This window comes from Malaclemys terrapin, chromosome 7 (genome assembly GCF_027887155.1).
Source record: "Malaclemys terrapin pileata isolate rMalTer1 chromosome 7, rMalTer1.hap1, whole genome shotgun sequence".
Lineage (NCBI taxonomy): Eukaryota > Metazoa > Chordata > Testudines > Emydidae > Malaclemys > Malaclemys terrapin.
This window is the reverse complement of record NC_071511.1, coordinates 68,809,437-68,823,986: the sequence shown is the minus strand read 5'-3', so window position 1 is coordinate 68,823,986 and position 14,550 is coordinate 68,809,437. Positions and strand designations below refer to the sequence as shown.

Genomic DNA, 14,550 nt, shown 5'->3' with positions numbered 1-14,550 from the left:
CAGTAGGACTGCAGCATTGCAAACATCTCTGTATGGTCCTGCCTAAAGTGCCACCAACCTGAGTTAGACGGGTCGCTTCTAGAAGCGAGAAAATTGTTCATTCCCCATTCCATCTTTTGCCTCTCTGATGAGTCTGCCATCAAGAGTGCCAATTAGGAGCCAGGTCCATTAGCAACCAGACTAAGACCAAGTCACTTCACCTAAGTTACCAAACAGCCATCAGATTTATAATGAATTTCACTTACTACTAACCTGCCCTGCAATTGAACAGGTGACAAGCTTCATACTCAGTAACCCAAGCTATTCAGTCTCTCCCTTGCAACTTACAGATCTAATACCTTTAAAGATCCCTACTCATTCTGGGGAAAATCTTTTTAACCCAAGCAGAGAACTGATGCAGCTGGTCAGAACCAAAACCGGAAATAAAGAGAGTTCACTTACTTTTGTATAGCGTTCAGAATACCCCACATATACTGGTCGACCTCCAAGCCCTCCAGTAGAGCAGTTTTACTAGAAAGGAAGAAGCCTAAATTGTAATAGCTGCAAGTATGTATATAGAGAGGAAGGATGGTTTGGGGGTAAGTCACCAGAATGAGACCTGTTCAGTTACTGGATGTGCCACACACTTTCTTCAGGAACTTGGATTTTGTGACTAGCCTATCCCCAGATTAAAACATTATAAGGAGCAGTGCATTACTGTTTCAAGTTCAGTGTAGATTTCCTCTCCCCCTCTACAGTAGATTGATTCCCACCTCTAAAACGTGACCTTGCCTATATTTTCCCAGTGGATGTACTGAATGTGAGCACTTTAATATCTGCTCATCTGAAGTTTAGTCATTTGTGAATTACAACATAGAAGAACAGAAATGCAATCTCAGAACAGACCAGAAGTCCTTCTACTCTGGTATCTTGTCTCTGATTGTGGCTTACACTTGATGATCCAGAGGAAGGCAATGAACCCACAATTCAATTGTCCAATGCCACCGCTGCTTGGTAGAGAGTTTCTTCCTGAATTTATCTGGAGTTCATGCTGTGATGCATAAGGAATGACAGCCTTAGTAACTATTATCCTAGCTGAAATAACCAGGTAGGTACCAATCTTATCAATATAAAGGTTCAAATCTCTTTTTAATCCTGCACAACTCCTTGCCTCATTAATATCCTGAATCAGTGAGCCACCGGTTATGAATTGCAGGGGAAAGTATTTTCTTTCATTCATTTTAATTTTGTCGCCTTTTAAATATCATGGAGTGTCCCCATATTCTTGTAACATAGAACAAGATAAACCAAACATTCTTAATGGCCTTCTCCATTCTTTTCAACAATTTTTAACATCTCTATCCTATTGCCTCTTATTGTTTGTTTTGGAAGATAACTTGGGACAAATTCTATGCAACTTGCATTTGACATAATGTTTCACTTACTTGCATACAGGACACCTCCAAGTTCCTCGTTCACAGTTCAGTTGCAAGTAAGATTCCAGATCAAAGCACTGCAAGTCAAATACACACACACACACAAACAGACCATATTAACTGAGCCAACTGAGCAAAAATAAAACTGCAGACAGCGGAGAAACAAGACTGCAAGCACTGAGACATAAATCTTCAGAAGTAAGAAGGTGGCTTACGGGAAATATCCTTTTCCCTGCTGCATAAAGGCACATGAGACTTTCCAACATTTCCCCCCTTGGTAAAAAAATGAAGACAAAGAAGGGGGATCATTTTCTTGGATAGTGATTGGTAATAGGAATTGTTCAAAACAAGCAGATGCATTGTGTTTATTTATTTACATTTACTAAATGCTAAAGCCAAGTGCTGACCATATGTTCTAGGCACCCTTGATATGGCTTAAAAATACATCACAAATAATTCCTTGAGTGCAGCAGTACAATTCAAGAGGACCCACAATCAATAAAACTGGGTAACTTAAAAACTCAATCGCCAACTGATCCCTCCAATAATTTCTCAGCCCATTTTCAAATGCCTGGAAATAAAGGTGAGCCAAGCCACCAGAGACTGGACACACAGCATTTTGGGCCAAATCTGGAAGGCCTTACTTTTTTAGTTCATGTTCTTACTTAAGTCTTTACTCTGTCAATGAAGTCAGTAGCAGCTCGCCTGTTTGCCTATGTAAGGACTCAGGCGCTGTTCCTACAAATACATACATAAGTAGTTCCACTGAATTCAATGGGATTACTGACATGTGTAAGTGTTTCAGGACTGGAGTCTCAGTAGCAACCTGAGGATCTGGCCAATGATGGTATTATTCATGATTACAAGTGAAATGTTATGTGACATTTCTTATTTCATTCATCACACTCCATGTGATTTTGCAATAGGATAAGAGGAATTAAAGCCTTCATCATCAATTGAACAACTTAGTATTTATTTAAAAAACAGTCATACCCTTTGGTTGAAATTAGACAAATTTAAAATATGATCTCGAACCACAAAATCCATGTGATAAACAGAGAAATTCATCACATCTCCTACCCACAAAAAACCACTCAAAAGACATTGTAATGCACAGCATAGGGAAAAATATCAGGACACTGAAATGCACTCACTTGTACATGCTTGCAATCATGGCCTCTCGCTGGGAGCTGGATTCGCCGGAATGTGATTGGACATTTCAGAGACACTTTAATAGCTGTCTGCTCCACTCCATCCTCACCGTTTAGTGTTGCATTGCCAGAGGAGGCTGCCACGCTGCTGAAGTTCCTCTTGACTGTTTAGGAAGATGGTATATGTATGTGAAAGAAACCACTCATGCACTATGGTTTCTAATGTAACTGCTTGAAGTCTGGCTGTGCAAATACACCTCTACCCCGATATAACACGAATTCGGATATAACGCAGTAAAGCAGCGCTCCGGGCGGGGCTGTGCGCTCCAGCAGATCAAAGCAAGTTCAGTATAACGCGGTTTCACACGCGGTAAGATTTTTTGGTTCCCGAGGACAGCGTTATATCAGGGTAGAGGTGTAGCGTCTTCCTCTGATCTGATAAACTGCTCTCATGAGATGGCATAGAATCCTATATACTTAAACCAGGTATTGTGTGCACAACTGAATATAAGCATAGATATGATAAAAATCAAATTTAGAGAAACCATCACATACTGAAAAGTTATAGGGCTGGGCACTCAGGCCCAGTTTGTCCAATTTGTGTTTCAAAGAGGATGGAAAGCAGCCCTAAATGGACAGCTAGGGATTCCACCAGCTTGGGAGGATCTCTGAGTGATGAAAAGCTGACATGGTTAGGGATTCCCCCAGCCTGACAGTTCTTGGGTCGTGTAAAGCTGACATCACTGGTCGCTCTGCCCTGTTTCTCACTCCAGAATTGGAGTATGCCAGGGAGGTAGCCCAACGGCATAATGCTCTGGCAAGCCCAGGCCAGAGTTATTAAAAGTTTCAATAGGTGAATAAAATATTATAAATGATTATAAGGCACTTTGGATAGTCTTGGTTAATACAATTAATACAGTCATTGTTTGCAGTGTTGTTGTAGCCGGGTAGATCCCAGGATATTAGAAAGACAAGGTGGGTGAGATAATATTCTTTATTGGACCAACTTCTGTTGGTGAGAGAGACTAGCTTTCGAGCTTACACAGAGCTCTCCTGAAGCTGGGAGCATGCGGCAGGGAGAGAGGAAGCTGCTGGAGTGTAATCCTGTTCTATGTTTTCTTACAGAATGCAACTTTGTTCCTGGTGGTTTGTCTGAGTAGGTCTGGTCTGAGTTGAATACACACTGGCACACAAAGCAGAGTACACTGAGGAACCTCAGGCCCTGGCCCCCAAAGCTGTGTAAAAAGCCACAAGGCAGACTTATCCTGCCTTTAACAACCCCACCCTGGCCTGGTGGACAGGAGGGGGTTACATTTTATTTGGCTGAAGAAGATCGAAAGCTTGTCTCTCTCACCAATAGAAGCTGGTACAATAAAAGATAATCCCTCATCCACCTTGTCTCTAATACATTCTCTCTCACACACACAAAACTCACTCTTAGTGATACAATGTTCCGCTGGGAGAAGACGTTTCTTTAGCAAGCCTTGAAGCACAGAACGAACTGATGGCCGGTGCACTAACTGCAACACGAACAAGTGTGACTGAAAAAAAAAAATCACTGAGTTACTAACAGAACCACGCATGTTACGTTGTTATAGACCACTGGGTGGCGCAGAGTTCTGCCCTTGGACGGCACATGTGCAGCTCTACACTGATTCCAATGGGAACCCTGCAAATACATGCTAGAGTGGATTTTGCTCATCTGAGTTAACACACTCCCTTTAAGGACAGTCTGAAGTTGCAGTCTAGGATTGAGTAACACCTATCACCTGGCTACGTTGCTGTTAAGAAAAGGTAACATTCGCTGCATCATTTTCCCCTTGAAAGTCAAAAATGTGATGTGATAATCTGTTATTTATGGGGTTTGTCACAGTGACCTCTGGATTTTCTACCCCTGCCCTATTGCCCACTTGCCCTGCACTCAGAATAGCTAGGAGGGTTGCTGAGATGACCTCTCCTCCTAGCCATCAGATAAGTGATCCACCACTACACTGTGGGGCACAAGACAAGGAATGTGAGACTGTGCACGGAAGAAGAAGTCTGAAGTAAAACAATGGGTTTAAGCTTGAGGTCTCTCTTCAAATTGTCTCAGACTCTGACCCTGGGAAAGCTGTCCCCAGACTCTTTGCCCTTGCCAATGGCAATGAAATGGCAGAAAGCCCAGACTATGAAGTGTGCAGCCCCTCTCCATTAAAAGTACAATCTATGCTAATTGTAATTGAGAGCTATCAGTGGGAGGCAAGTTGCATGGCTCAGTGGATTGAGTAATGGAATATGAGCCTTTCACCTTTATCTCACTGGTTTAAACCCAGCCCAGAGTCACAGTGGCAAACAAATGGCAATTTGATGCTCTGTGTGAAGTAAGATTTTGGCCTCAGTCCAATTCCCAGTGGACAAGTGTCCACAGCAAGAAAACCATCCACCGTCACATTACCTGCCTTGCTATCAGGACTGTTAGCCTGGCAAGTACTGACTGGGCACAGAGAGCTGATGCACTCTCCCCTTCAGAGATGGGTCCTTCTAGACATATTGGCAAGGTAGCTGCTCTGCCCATGCTGCCCCAGTTCTACAGCAAATTATGATCTGGTCTTTAGCGCTCTCTCTCTGGCCCTGTCCTGTCCCAGCGCTACAATCAGTGACACCTCCCTTCCCCCACAATGAACATTTAAAAAAAAGTAAAAGTGAAAGAGGTAAGAACTGCTGGCCTAAGTGAATATTTCCAAACAGTTCTTTCCTGTGCCGCAGACCTTTAGAGTCAGCGGCAGCAGCAAGCCCCATGTACTTACACAACAACACGCTGTTACTGTAATTTGAATTGTGTTTCTTCCCGGCTGACAGACGTGCTTTAGGTGCAGAGGTTTATGAGATGTCTTGTTGTCGCCACGTTCAATGGTAAGAGGGGTTGCATTAACGCTGACCTGGACCGATGCTGGCCAGTTTGTGTTCATTTGTCTGTCTTCATGGTGGTAGCACTTGAACTGCAGCTCCAAGTCAGACCTGTATCGCAAGGCACAAACGAGGCTTAAACTCTGTTTTCATATGACTAAAGGATTTTTTTGAGGACGCTAGAAATTCTATGCCATCTCACCCCCTTCACTTTAATTCTGCTTTGCTCAACTCTGATTTTTTTTTTCTGGAAATGTCTCACAAATAATAAATGCATAACACATATCCTCCCCATAAAAGCCATTAACAGAAACAACACAGGATGGCTCATGCATCTTAAATTTGAGAGAATAATAATAATAATACTTTACACTTATACATGACTTTTCACGTGGAGATCTCAAAGTGCTTTACAAAGGTGGGTTGTAAGTCGGTGGAATGACTCAGCAGAAAGGAAAAAGTTGCAGTCAGGTAGGTCTTTCCTCAAGCGTTAGTGTTTATAACAAGAAAATAAAGCAAGTAACACATTCAGAGAGTAAGTAGAACTCACCCAGCCTGGGGATCATCTCAGTAGCAGAATCCCTGCCTACCTACCTAAAAACACATGTCCCACTCTATCTCCAAAGCAACCACTCTTGATCTACCACAATGATAGATAATACCAAACTGAGCTGAAGTTAACCCTTGAGTAACTGAGGGTATGTCTAGACTACAGCCGCTACAGTGACACAACTACACTTCCGCAATAGTGTCATAGTGTAGACCAGTCCCACACTGATGGAATTATTTTTGTAATCCATCTCTCTGATTTTTCATCAACCTAGCTGCATCTACTGTGGGGGTTAGGTCGACCTAACCATGTCGCACAGAGCACAAAATTTTTCACAGCCCTGAGTGATGTATCTAGGTCAACCTAAATCTTAGGTGTAGACCAGGCCTCAGTAGATAGTAGTGCACTTGCACCTAATCACGTCGGTATTAACCTCATTTTACAAATGAGTAAACTGAAATACAGAGAGGTTAAAGGTGGACTGGAAAGTTAAACTGAAATTTTGGGGTTTTGTCCTTCACTGTGAATTTATTATGAACAAAGACTGCCACAAAGTCCATTGATGACCATCTTTTACATAAGAAAAATCAGGTGCTCATTTCCTTCTCTTTGCTGGATCTCCTGTAAGACCTTTGAAGGACATGAATAGTGATGTCATATGAGACCATAATCTGAGATGCAACTTGCTCTCTCCCCCACCCCCAGCAGGTGGGAAGAGGATGCAATTTGTTAGAGTCTAAGAATGGAGGCCCTGTGCTGAGACTGTTTCTTAGAATCTGATAATTTAAAAAAAAAAAAGCAATGAGCAGCCTCGCGTTTAGACTGCTTTTACTGAAGGCTCAGATATTTGTACTCAGTTTTTTCCCTGTAAAGGTCATGTTTATGTCCTATACTGGTGGTGTGGCCATGCTCAAAAATTCAGGAGCTTTAGGTTAGAATCACAATCTCTATTTTTGGAGAAGGAAAGTAACTCAGGTGAAGATCTCAAGTGACATCGCTATTCAGAGCCTACAGAAATCTAGTTAGCACAAAAAATAAAAAGAGGGAAGCAGGGACCCGATATCTCTAACCTAAAACCAAGTAGATTAAAAAAACCAGGGAAAGTCTTTATACATTACGCAGAAGCTGTAAAAGACAAAACTGCCTCCCTGACCCCTCTTAAAAAGTTTGTCCAGGGTCACATAGGGAGGAATGGAAATGTGGAGAATCTCGTGTTCTAGCCAGGCTGCTCCACAATAATAGATAATACATAAATTGTGGTGAGCAAAGACTGATCCATTTTTAAGGCAAAATTCTCCTGGTTGATTTCCTCTCCATTCTTTTGCTTTGTAAGAGCATGGAGTCCCCAGTAGGGAGAAGAACATTTGCGTCGCCATCAGATGTGTGACTATCAGAGGGATATTTTACTCAATATTTTAACTAGCATAAAAACCTTCACAGCTGGCCCCATTCCATCATTCTCTATTAAAATCTAAAGGCTTGGTCTAGAATTCACATGACTAATACATGCATTGGAATCCACACAGTACAAGGTAAACTTCATATTTACTTCATTATAATTTCAACGTGCAAAATCTCTTAATGCCATTTAATATCTATTCTCTTTTAGCCGAGCTTTTGTACAACAAATGCTAACACAACTGATGCTCCACACACAGCTGACAGGGTTAGAGACACAGTCTGGGCATTTTCCATGTGGGTGTAACTGTGTGATCAAGCAGAGAAAAATGAATGAGATAAGGACGACAGACACAAGACTCAGTTTTCTGAGTGTTCAGACTGCCCCTGGCTTCCCATCACTAACAAGTTTTTCAAGGTGGCAAACCTGAGCACAAATTACCGATGAGTCTTCATTAAAATTAATTTAAATACAAGTCCAAGTCAGGGTGCTAAAGCAGTTTTTTTTTTTTTAAAGAAAGATCAGGTATTAAGAAACAGCCTCATGTCTCAGTGCAGCTCTATAAATCTATAGAACTAGCCTGCACAATCCCCAACGGTGATTACTTATTAATAAGAACCAGCAAATAACTGCCAAAACTCCCTCTTGCTGTGAGTACTCCAGGATAATGAAATGCAAGTAAGCAATAACTGACCTCAAAGTTAGGCATTAATTATTGGATGTAGCCTATTTTAGATCTCTCACATTTCTAATTCCTAGGCTTGAGACTACCAACATCATGCAGGCAAATAAGTATCTATATTCTAGGTCAAATCTCAACCAGGAGTCGTGATGCCCAGGAGATTACAACCACCCCACCCTTCCCACATTACAAAATGGGTGGGTGATTGCAATGGGTCCCAGTATGGAAAATGTTGAGGTCATAACATTATTAATCCAATGATTCACCTAGCTTGAAGGATGACTTAGAGAAACTGGAAGAAGGGAAATTTTGGGCACACTGGAAAGTGTGTTGACGAGAAGAGGTTTCATTTGCTCAGCTATTTCATGTGTTACAAAGGAAAGCTCCATACAATAAGACAAGATAATGAGAAACTAAATTCTCCAAGGCACACAAGCACAGATTCAAAACAAGTCCATCCTACAGTATTTGGAAATGAAAACAAATCAAGGCTTTGGTTTTGATTTGATTTAATGCCATTTCATTCCTTGTCCATATATCAAAGCCAGTACAGAATCTGGAATCATTTTATGCAAGTTTGAATTACAGAGCTGCAAAATATAATCCAGAGGGACTATTCGCTCTCTCTGTCTCTGATGAAAAGTAATATTTACTGTAGGTGAAAGAGCTATATTGTGTGGGGAAAGCTGCACTTCAGCCACTTGGCTCATTTCTGTTCTGAGTAAGTTAAAACAGCTCTTTAAAATCAACCTTCTATCTGAAATTTGGGCCTTATCCTGAGAGGGGTTTAGCACCTATAACTGCCACTGAATTTACCATCTCTCTGAATCAGGTCCTTAATTTGCCTACAATTTTTATTTTCGGATACCTTTGCACTTCTGAGTTCCAGCTGAAAATAGAAGCAACCTTGTCAAGTTATTGTGAGAAAGCTTATCACAGACTGTCCAGACCAACTACCAACACAGTAACAAAAGATCACCTGTGGATGATGCAAGGAGTATGCCTAGTTCAGAAATATTCCATGAATGATCCTTGCATGCTGGTCTCAGCTACGCATGCTCCTAGCACTTTTACCAGAAAGAGCAGAAGCAAGTCAAAAGGTACATTTAAATAATTATTTTTCAGACATTGCCCTTTGCCTCATTCACATTGATTCCATCAGGTTTGCTTGGAAGGATGGCATATAACTTGGCACCAGCCAAAGGGTTGGGAGCTGAATCAGGAAGCATATTATTGCACTTTACTCTCTGGAAGTTGAGGGTTGTTCACATATATATGAGCTAAAGGGATTTTTTTTCTCTCCAGACCATATTTACTAATGTTGAAATCCATGACTGACTCAAACAAAGTTCATCTGCCCCACCATTTTGCTTTCAGTCACGCAAGATTGCCTCACAACACTGCTCAAACCTACCTCCACATCAACGTCTGATGGACGGTTGGCCGCAAGTGAAAGACATGGTTACTGACTGCCAGGTTGTGCTCCAGCCGAAAGGGCTCCAATACCACCCCATCTCTCACAGGGAATGTCAGACGCAGCTCATCGTTGTGGTTGGCTGGGATCGAAGAGGGAGAGAAAGTGTGAACTTTCCCTTTAGCATCTGCAGTGCAATAACAATGTGTATATTTATACAGAATAATGACAAATGATACAGTGATCTATTGCTGGGGTTAACATAGTAGAGTCACATATAGAAAAGAAAATGACAAATAATCGTATAAGTGGATTTCGCGCAGGTGATAGGGCACAGACTGACAGCTCTGGAGACTGATGTCTTCTACTTATATCCACAGATAAGGTTTATGAAAGGAGCAGCAAAAGTGCCTCTCACTACAGTCATGCCTTACACCTGATGTGGGGGGACCATTTTTCATTGTGAGAGATTAGTTCAGTTACCATTCAATCACTCTGCTGAGACTGCCAATGAGTGCCAGTTGTGGTGGTGCGTTGCTATTTGTTTTTCTGTGATGTGGCTATTTTCCCCATAGAAATTGGAATTGAGATTACCAAACTCATTTCAAGTGTGCCAGTAGATAGTAATGACTCTCGGTTCTAATGGTGATCTACAGATGGAAGGCTCTGGTATTCTATTACTAGTTCCACAAACAATTCAGTCTCCCATCATGAAGAGCTTTGCTGCTTGTTATGCACAATTTATGATGGCCAACTATTTTCAGCAGATATGTTCTGGCTGAAAAAACAGGTTTGTTTGAAGTCATTCTGAAGCAGGAAGACTTGGAGTATGAAAAGGTTACCACTGTCCATTGTAATTACTGGATTTAAGATTGTGTTTCTTCTTTACTCATCAGAAACAGAAGCTGCTGTTCAACTCTTACCTAAAATACTCTCCTCCCTCTGAGGCTGCTGAAGCTAAAACAGTACCAATAACCTTAATCTTTCAGCTCTCCATGAACCCCAAAATGCTGGTTGTAAAGAGCTAATACAACAGAGATCTTTCTATAGAGAACATATTGCTTCTTCCAGTGCCTAACTTTTGATTATTCTTTAGTCACTTTTAGACTGTAGACAAATTGTATGAGTACACAGCCACTGAGATGGTGTTATTCCTGACTCACTCTCAGCCAAACATAGCTGTGAAGTTGAGTGGCTTTGAAAGGAGTATACATTATTTTTTTGGCACTCTATTGAATATTTTTAAGGGGTCTGCATGGACATAATAGGAGTACCATTATAAATATTCACCCTTTAAGCTATTCTTCAGTAGTATTCAAAAGCTTTGCCCTTGACCAAAACACACTACATTACTATTGATGGAGATTCTATGCAATAAATAAACCCAACAACATGAAACGGCTGAAAATTAAGAGTTTCATTCTGAGAAATCAACTACAGGAATATTTAAGGGGAAAAGTCCTTAAAAGTTTAACTTTGGAGAGAGTTTTCCATCTGGCATTTTCCAGTACTTTGTTTGGAAACAAATATTCTTCTTTCCTGTTTCCTTCCTCTCTGAGTAGCTTGCATAATGTGGTTGGTTGATGCCATGTATCAACTGGCAATCAACATTTCTCTCCATGTCAAAAAATAGCAATCAAGATGCTATTTTTAAAGCATCACTTCTGGGTTGCGTGATATGCATGGCAGAGGAAGGAGAGACAGTAAAAGGCTGAGGGGCCGGCTGCATTTGCTACTCACTTGGAGGTGGCGGTAAAGCATTGATATTTGGCTTAATGTCAGGTGGGAATGGTGGTTTGACATCCTGGTTAGGTGACAGGTATGGTGGAATACTGCTCCCTGGAGTCATGGGTGGTGTGGGGTTTCCTGGAACTGGTGAGTGAGGGTAATTTGCCACAGGTACAGGCCTTGATGGCTAGAAAATAAATAATACCAAGTTGTTACTGAATTTTGAAAAAAAAAAAAAAGACCTAATCATATGTACTGCTATTAAACACTGAATCTATATCTAGGTACTGTGGCTTGGGCCTGGCACTATTTAAAACGTACTGAGGAGGAGAGCTAAAACCTAAAACCTTAATTACTTTTTTCTTTGCATTTACTTCTCACTTTTAAAACATACAGTAGTCTAAATTTGAGACAAGAAGTTGCAAGCCCCAGAAACTGCAGATGCTCCACTTTTTCATTCTTCCCTGCCCCTTTATCCAGCTTTCCACCTTTGATCTCTCCTATTTTTGCCCTAATTTTCTTACTCTTCTCCTCTCCTCTTGATGTAGCAGTAAATATTATAGCACCTCATCTTTGGCTGAGAGCATTTTATCTTTGGTCACTGAGCAGTCACAGGTTGAAAGGCACTACAGACTATACCCATCCCTGTCTCCGCTGAGACCAAACTTCCTCACAGTTCTCAATTCATCAAGGCTTTAGTCTCCACAATCTTCAAACTCCCAAAGACCAGGTCATCAATATTGCAAATCAGAGCCTTGCCCCCTAGCTGGGAAAACTGTCTTTCTCCATGAGCTCATCTCATCTATTCATCCTGTCACCACATCAATCTATATTTCCATGAAAAACATGCAACGCATTTCGATAGACCAAGGGTTCCCCTTTCAAATTTTGTTGTGATTTTCTTCTCAAACCAAACTAAGATTCTCTTGTAATAGCCATGGGTCACTCCCAGAAAAGGCTATTTTGTTCCTTAAACTGCTCCGGCTATAAAACAAAACAAAATGTTAAAAACCTAACAAAAATAAACAGGATAAAAATATATATAGAATCTTTCACCTTTAAAACACTCGTGACTGATCTTCAGCTGGCATAAATCATTGTAGCTTCAGTCACTGCAATGGAGCTACCCTGATTTACACCGGCTGAGCATATAGCCCTTTGGAGCATTCATCTTGACAATGTGGGACAGAAGCTGCCACAGTATACCCAAAATTTCTTTAGAAAAAGCAATGTTTCTAGGCATCCCACATCAGGCAATGAGTGACCTGACTGCATGCAAGACTGATGTTCTGTGGGAAATGATTCCTTATTCTTTTCCAATAGTGCTGTCATCTCAAACAGTACCCACCTCCCATGCAAATAATGACAAAACAACCCCATTTCCAGAACCATATGCGTCTTAATGGCCCTAAGATTCTTCTGGCTCAGAATCCAACACCAGAAATGACTTGGCTACTCTAATGTTAAAGCAGATCTGATCTACCAGCTTTACTGCAATTTTCTCAATTAATCCAAGAACCGTGCAGTGTGTGCCCTCATTGTGCTTTGCCACAACTAGAAACGTCAAACCTCAAAGGCAGGCTCAGTTTGGCATTCACTTTTACTTTGGTCCACCATTTAGCTAAAGTGCCCCCAAGTTATGATGTGGTATAGCTTACTGTACTATGGGCTTGATTCTGACTCATTAAAGGCAATGGCATAACTTCCATTGCCTTTAATAGCGTATTATCAGGCCCTATCTGGGGATCCTATGGTATTGCCGGTGTCTCATTTTATCCACTAACAAGGAAGAAAGAACTTTCACCAGCACCAGATGAGAAAGTCAATGAACCCAAGGTCTCACCTTGTAATACTGTCCCATGTTGACTGTCGGAGGAGGGTACTGCCCCGTGTTTTGCTGGGTAGGCATCCTCTGTCCAGGGTAATTGGGAGATGTAAGAGGTCTTGGAGGGTTGGGAGTTGGATACTGACCAGGCTGGGTAGGAAACTGGCTATTTGGTCCATACTGCTGGTTTCCATAATTTGGCTATTTTACAACAGAGATGAAACAAACCAAGAGATAATTTTGAACGGAACTTTGAACTATAGAATTAAAATGAAAATAAAATCAGGCTGATGTCCCCTGTCTCATGAACTCTTTGCCCAACATTTTCAAACCTGGGTGCCTGGAGTTGGGCCTTTGAGGGACAGGGGATTACGGACATTCAAAGGTGCTCAAATCTTATTAATGTTCAGTCTGGGACACCAAACCATTTGTGCCATTGAAAATCTCCACTCCAGGATGCCCAATTTTAGGCACTTAAATAAATAGACAGATTTTCAGGAGCTGAGCACCTGCATCCATCTATCTAAAGTACTTTTATGGTCCCATAACCACAGTATCTGAGGGCCTTACCACCTCACGTGTGTAATGTTCACAACACCCCTGGGAGACAGAGAAGGGCTATTAACTCCATGTTTTACAGTTGGGGAACTGAGGCATAGGGCTATTAACTCACAGAGACATAGAGTTTAAGGCCAGAAGGGACGACCAGATCATCTAGTCTGTCCTCCTGTGTACAACACACCACCCAACAACATACACACTAAATCAAACCAAAATTATTACACTCCCCAGGAGATAGACTATTATATGCCACAGGAAGAAAATAGGAGGGACTGAGAAGCATCAGTGCCTGAGGCCACTTCAGTGGCAGGGAAAGGATTAAGTGAGATATACCCAGATAATCCTTGCAAGGACCCACACCCACATGCTATTAGGATTCTTTGAGGGGGGTCAACAAACACATGAACAAGGGTGATTCAGTGGATATGGTGTACTTGGACTTTCAGAGAGCTTATGACAAGGTCTTTCATCAAAGGCTCTTAAGAAAACTCAGCAGTCATGGGATAAGAGGGGAGGTCTTCTCATGGATCAGTAACTGGTTAAAAGACAGGAAACAAAGGGTAGGAATAAATAGTCAGTTTTCAGAATGGAGAGAGGTAAATAACAAAATCCCCCAGGGATCTGTACTGGGACGAGTGCAGTTCAACATACTCATAAATGATATGGAAAAAGGGGTAAACAGTGAGGTGGCAAAGTTTGCAGCCCATACACAATTACTCAGGATAGTTAAGTCCAAAGTAGATTGCGAAAAATTACAAAGGATGACTGGGCAACAAATGGCTGATGAAATTCAATGTTGATTAATGCAAAGTAATGCATATCGGAAAACATAATCCCAACTATATATACAAAATGATGGTATCTAAATTAGCCATTGCCGCTCAAGAAAAAGATTGTGGATAGTTCCCTGAAAACATCTGATCACTGTGCAGCAGGAGT

At 41.4% G+C, this 14,550-nt stretch overlaps 1 protein-coding gene across 16 annotated transcripts in view; it reads right to left on the bottom strand.

The window, feature by feature from the left end:
* ZMIZ1 (zinc finger MIZ-type containing 1) overlaps nt 1-14,550 on the bottom strand; it is a 490,731-nt gene that overhangs the window by 17,603 nt on the left and 458,578 nt on the right. For 13 of the 16 annotated variants that reach the window (XM_054033720.1, XM_054033719.1, XM_054033732.1 and 10 more), the window contains 8 exons: nt 13,069-13,251; nt 11,238-11,412; nt 9,498-9,684; nt 5,353-5,563; nt 4,002-4,107; nt 2,570-2,730; nt 1,425-1,492; nt 442-510 (listed from right to left, as the gene is read on the bottom strand). In XM_054033720.1, coding sequence (XP_053889695.1) covers nt 442-510; nt 1,425-1,492; nt 2,570-2,730; nt 4,002-4,107; nt 5,353-5,563; nt 9,498-9,684; nt 11,238-11,412; nt 13,069-13,251 — 1,160 coding nt within the window. The remainder of the gene's footprint in view (nt 1-441; nt 511-1,424; nt 1,493-2,569; nt 2,731-4,001; nt 4,108-5,352; nt 5,564-9,497; nt 9,685-11,237; nt 11,413-13,068; nt 13,252-14,550) is intronic. The other 3 variants (XM_054033729.1, XM_054033731.1, XM_054033736.1) reach the window with 1 other exon arrangement.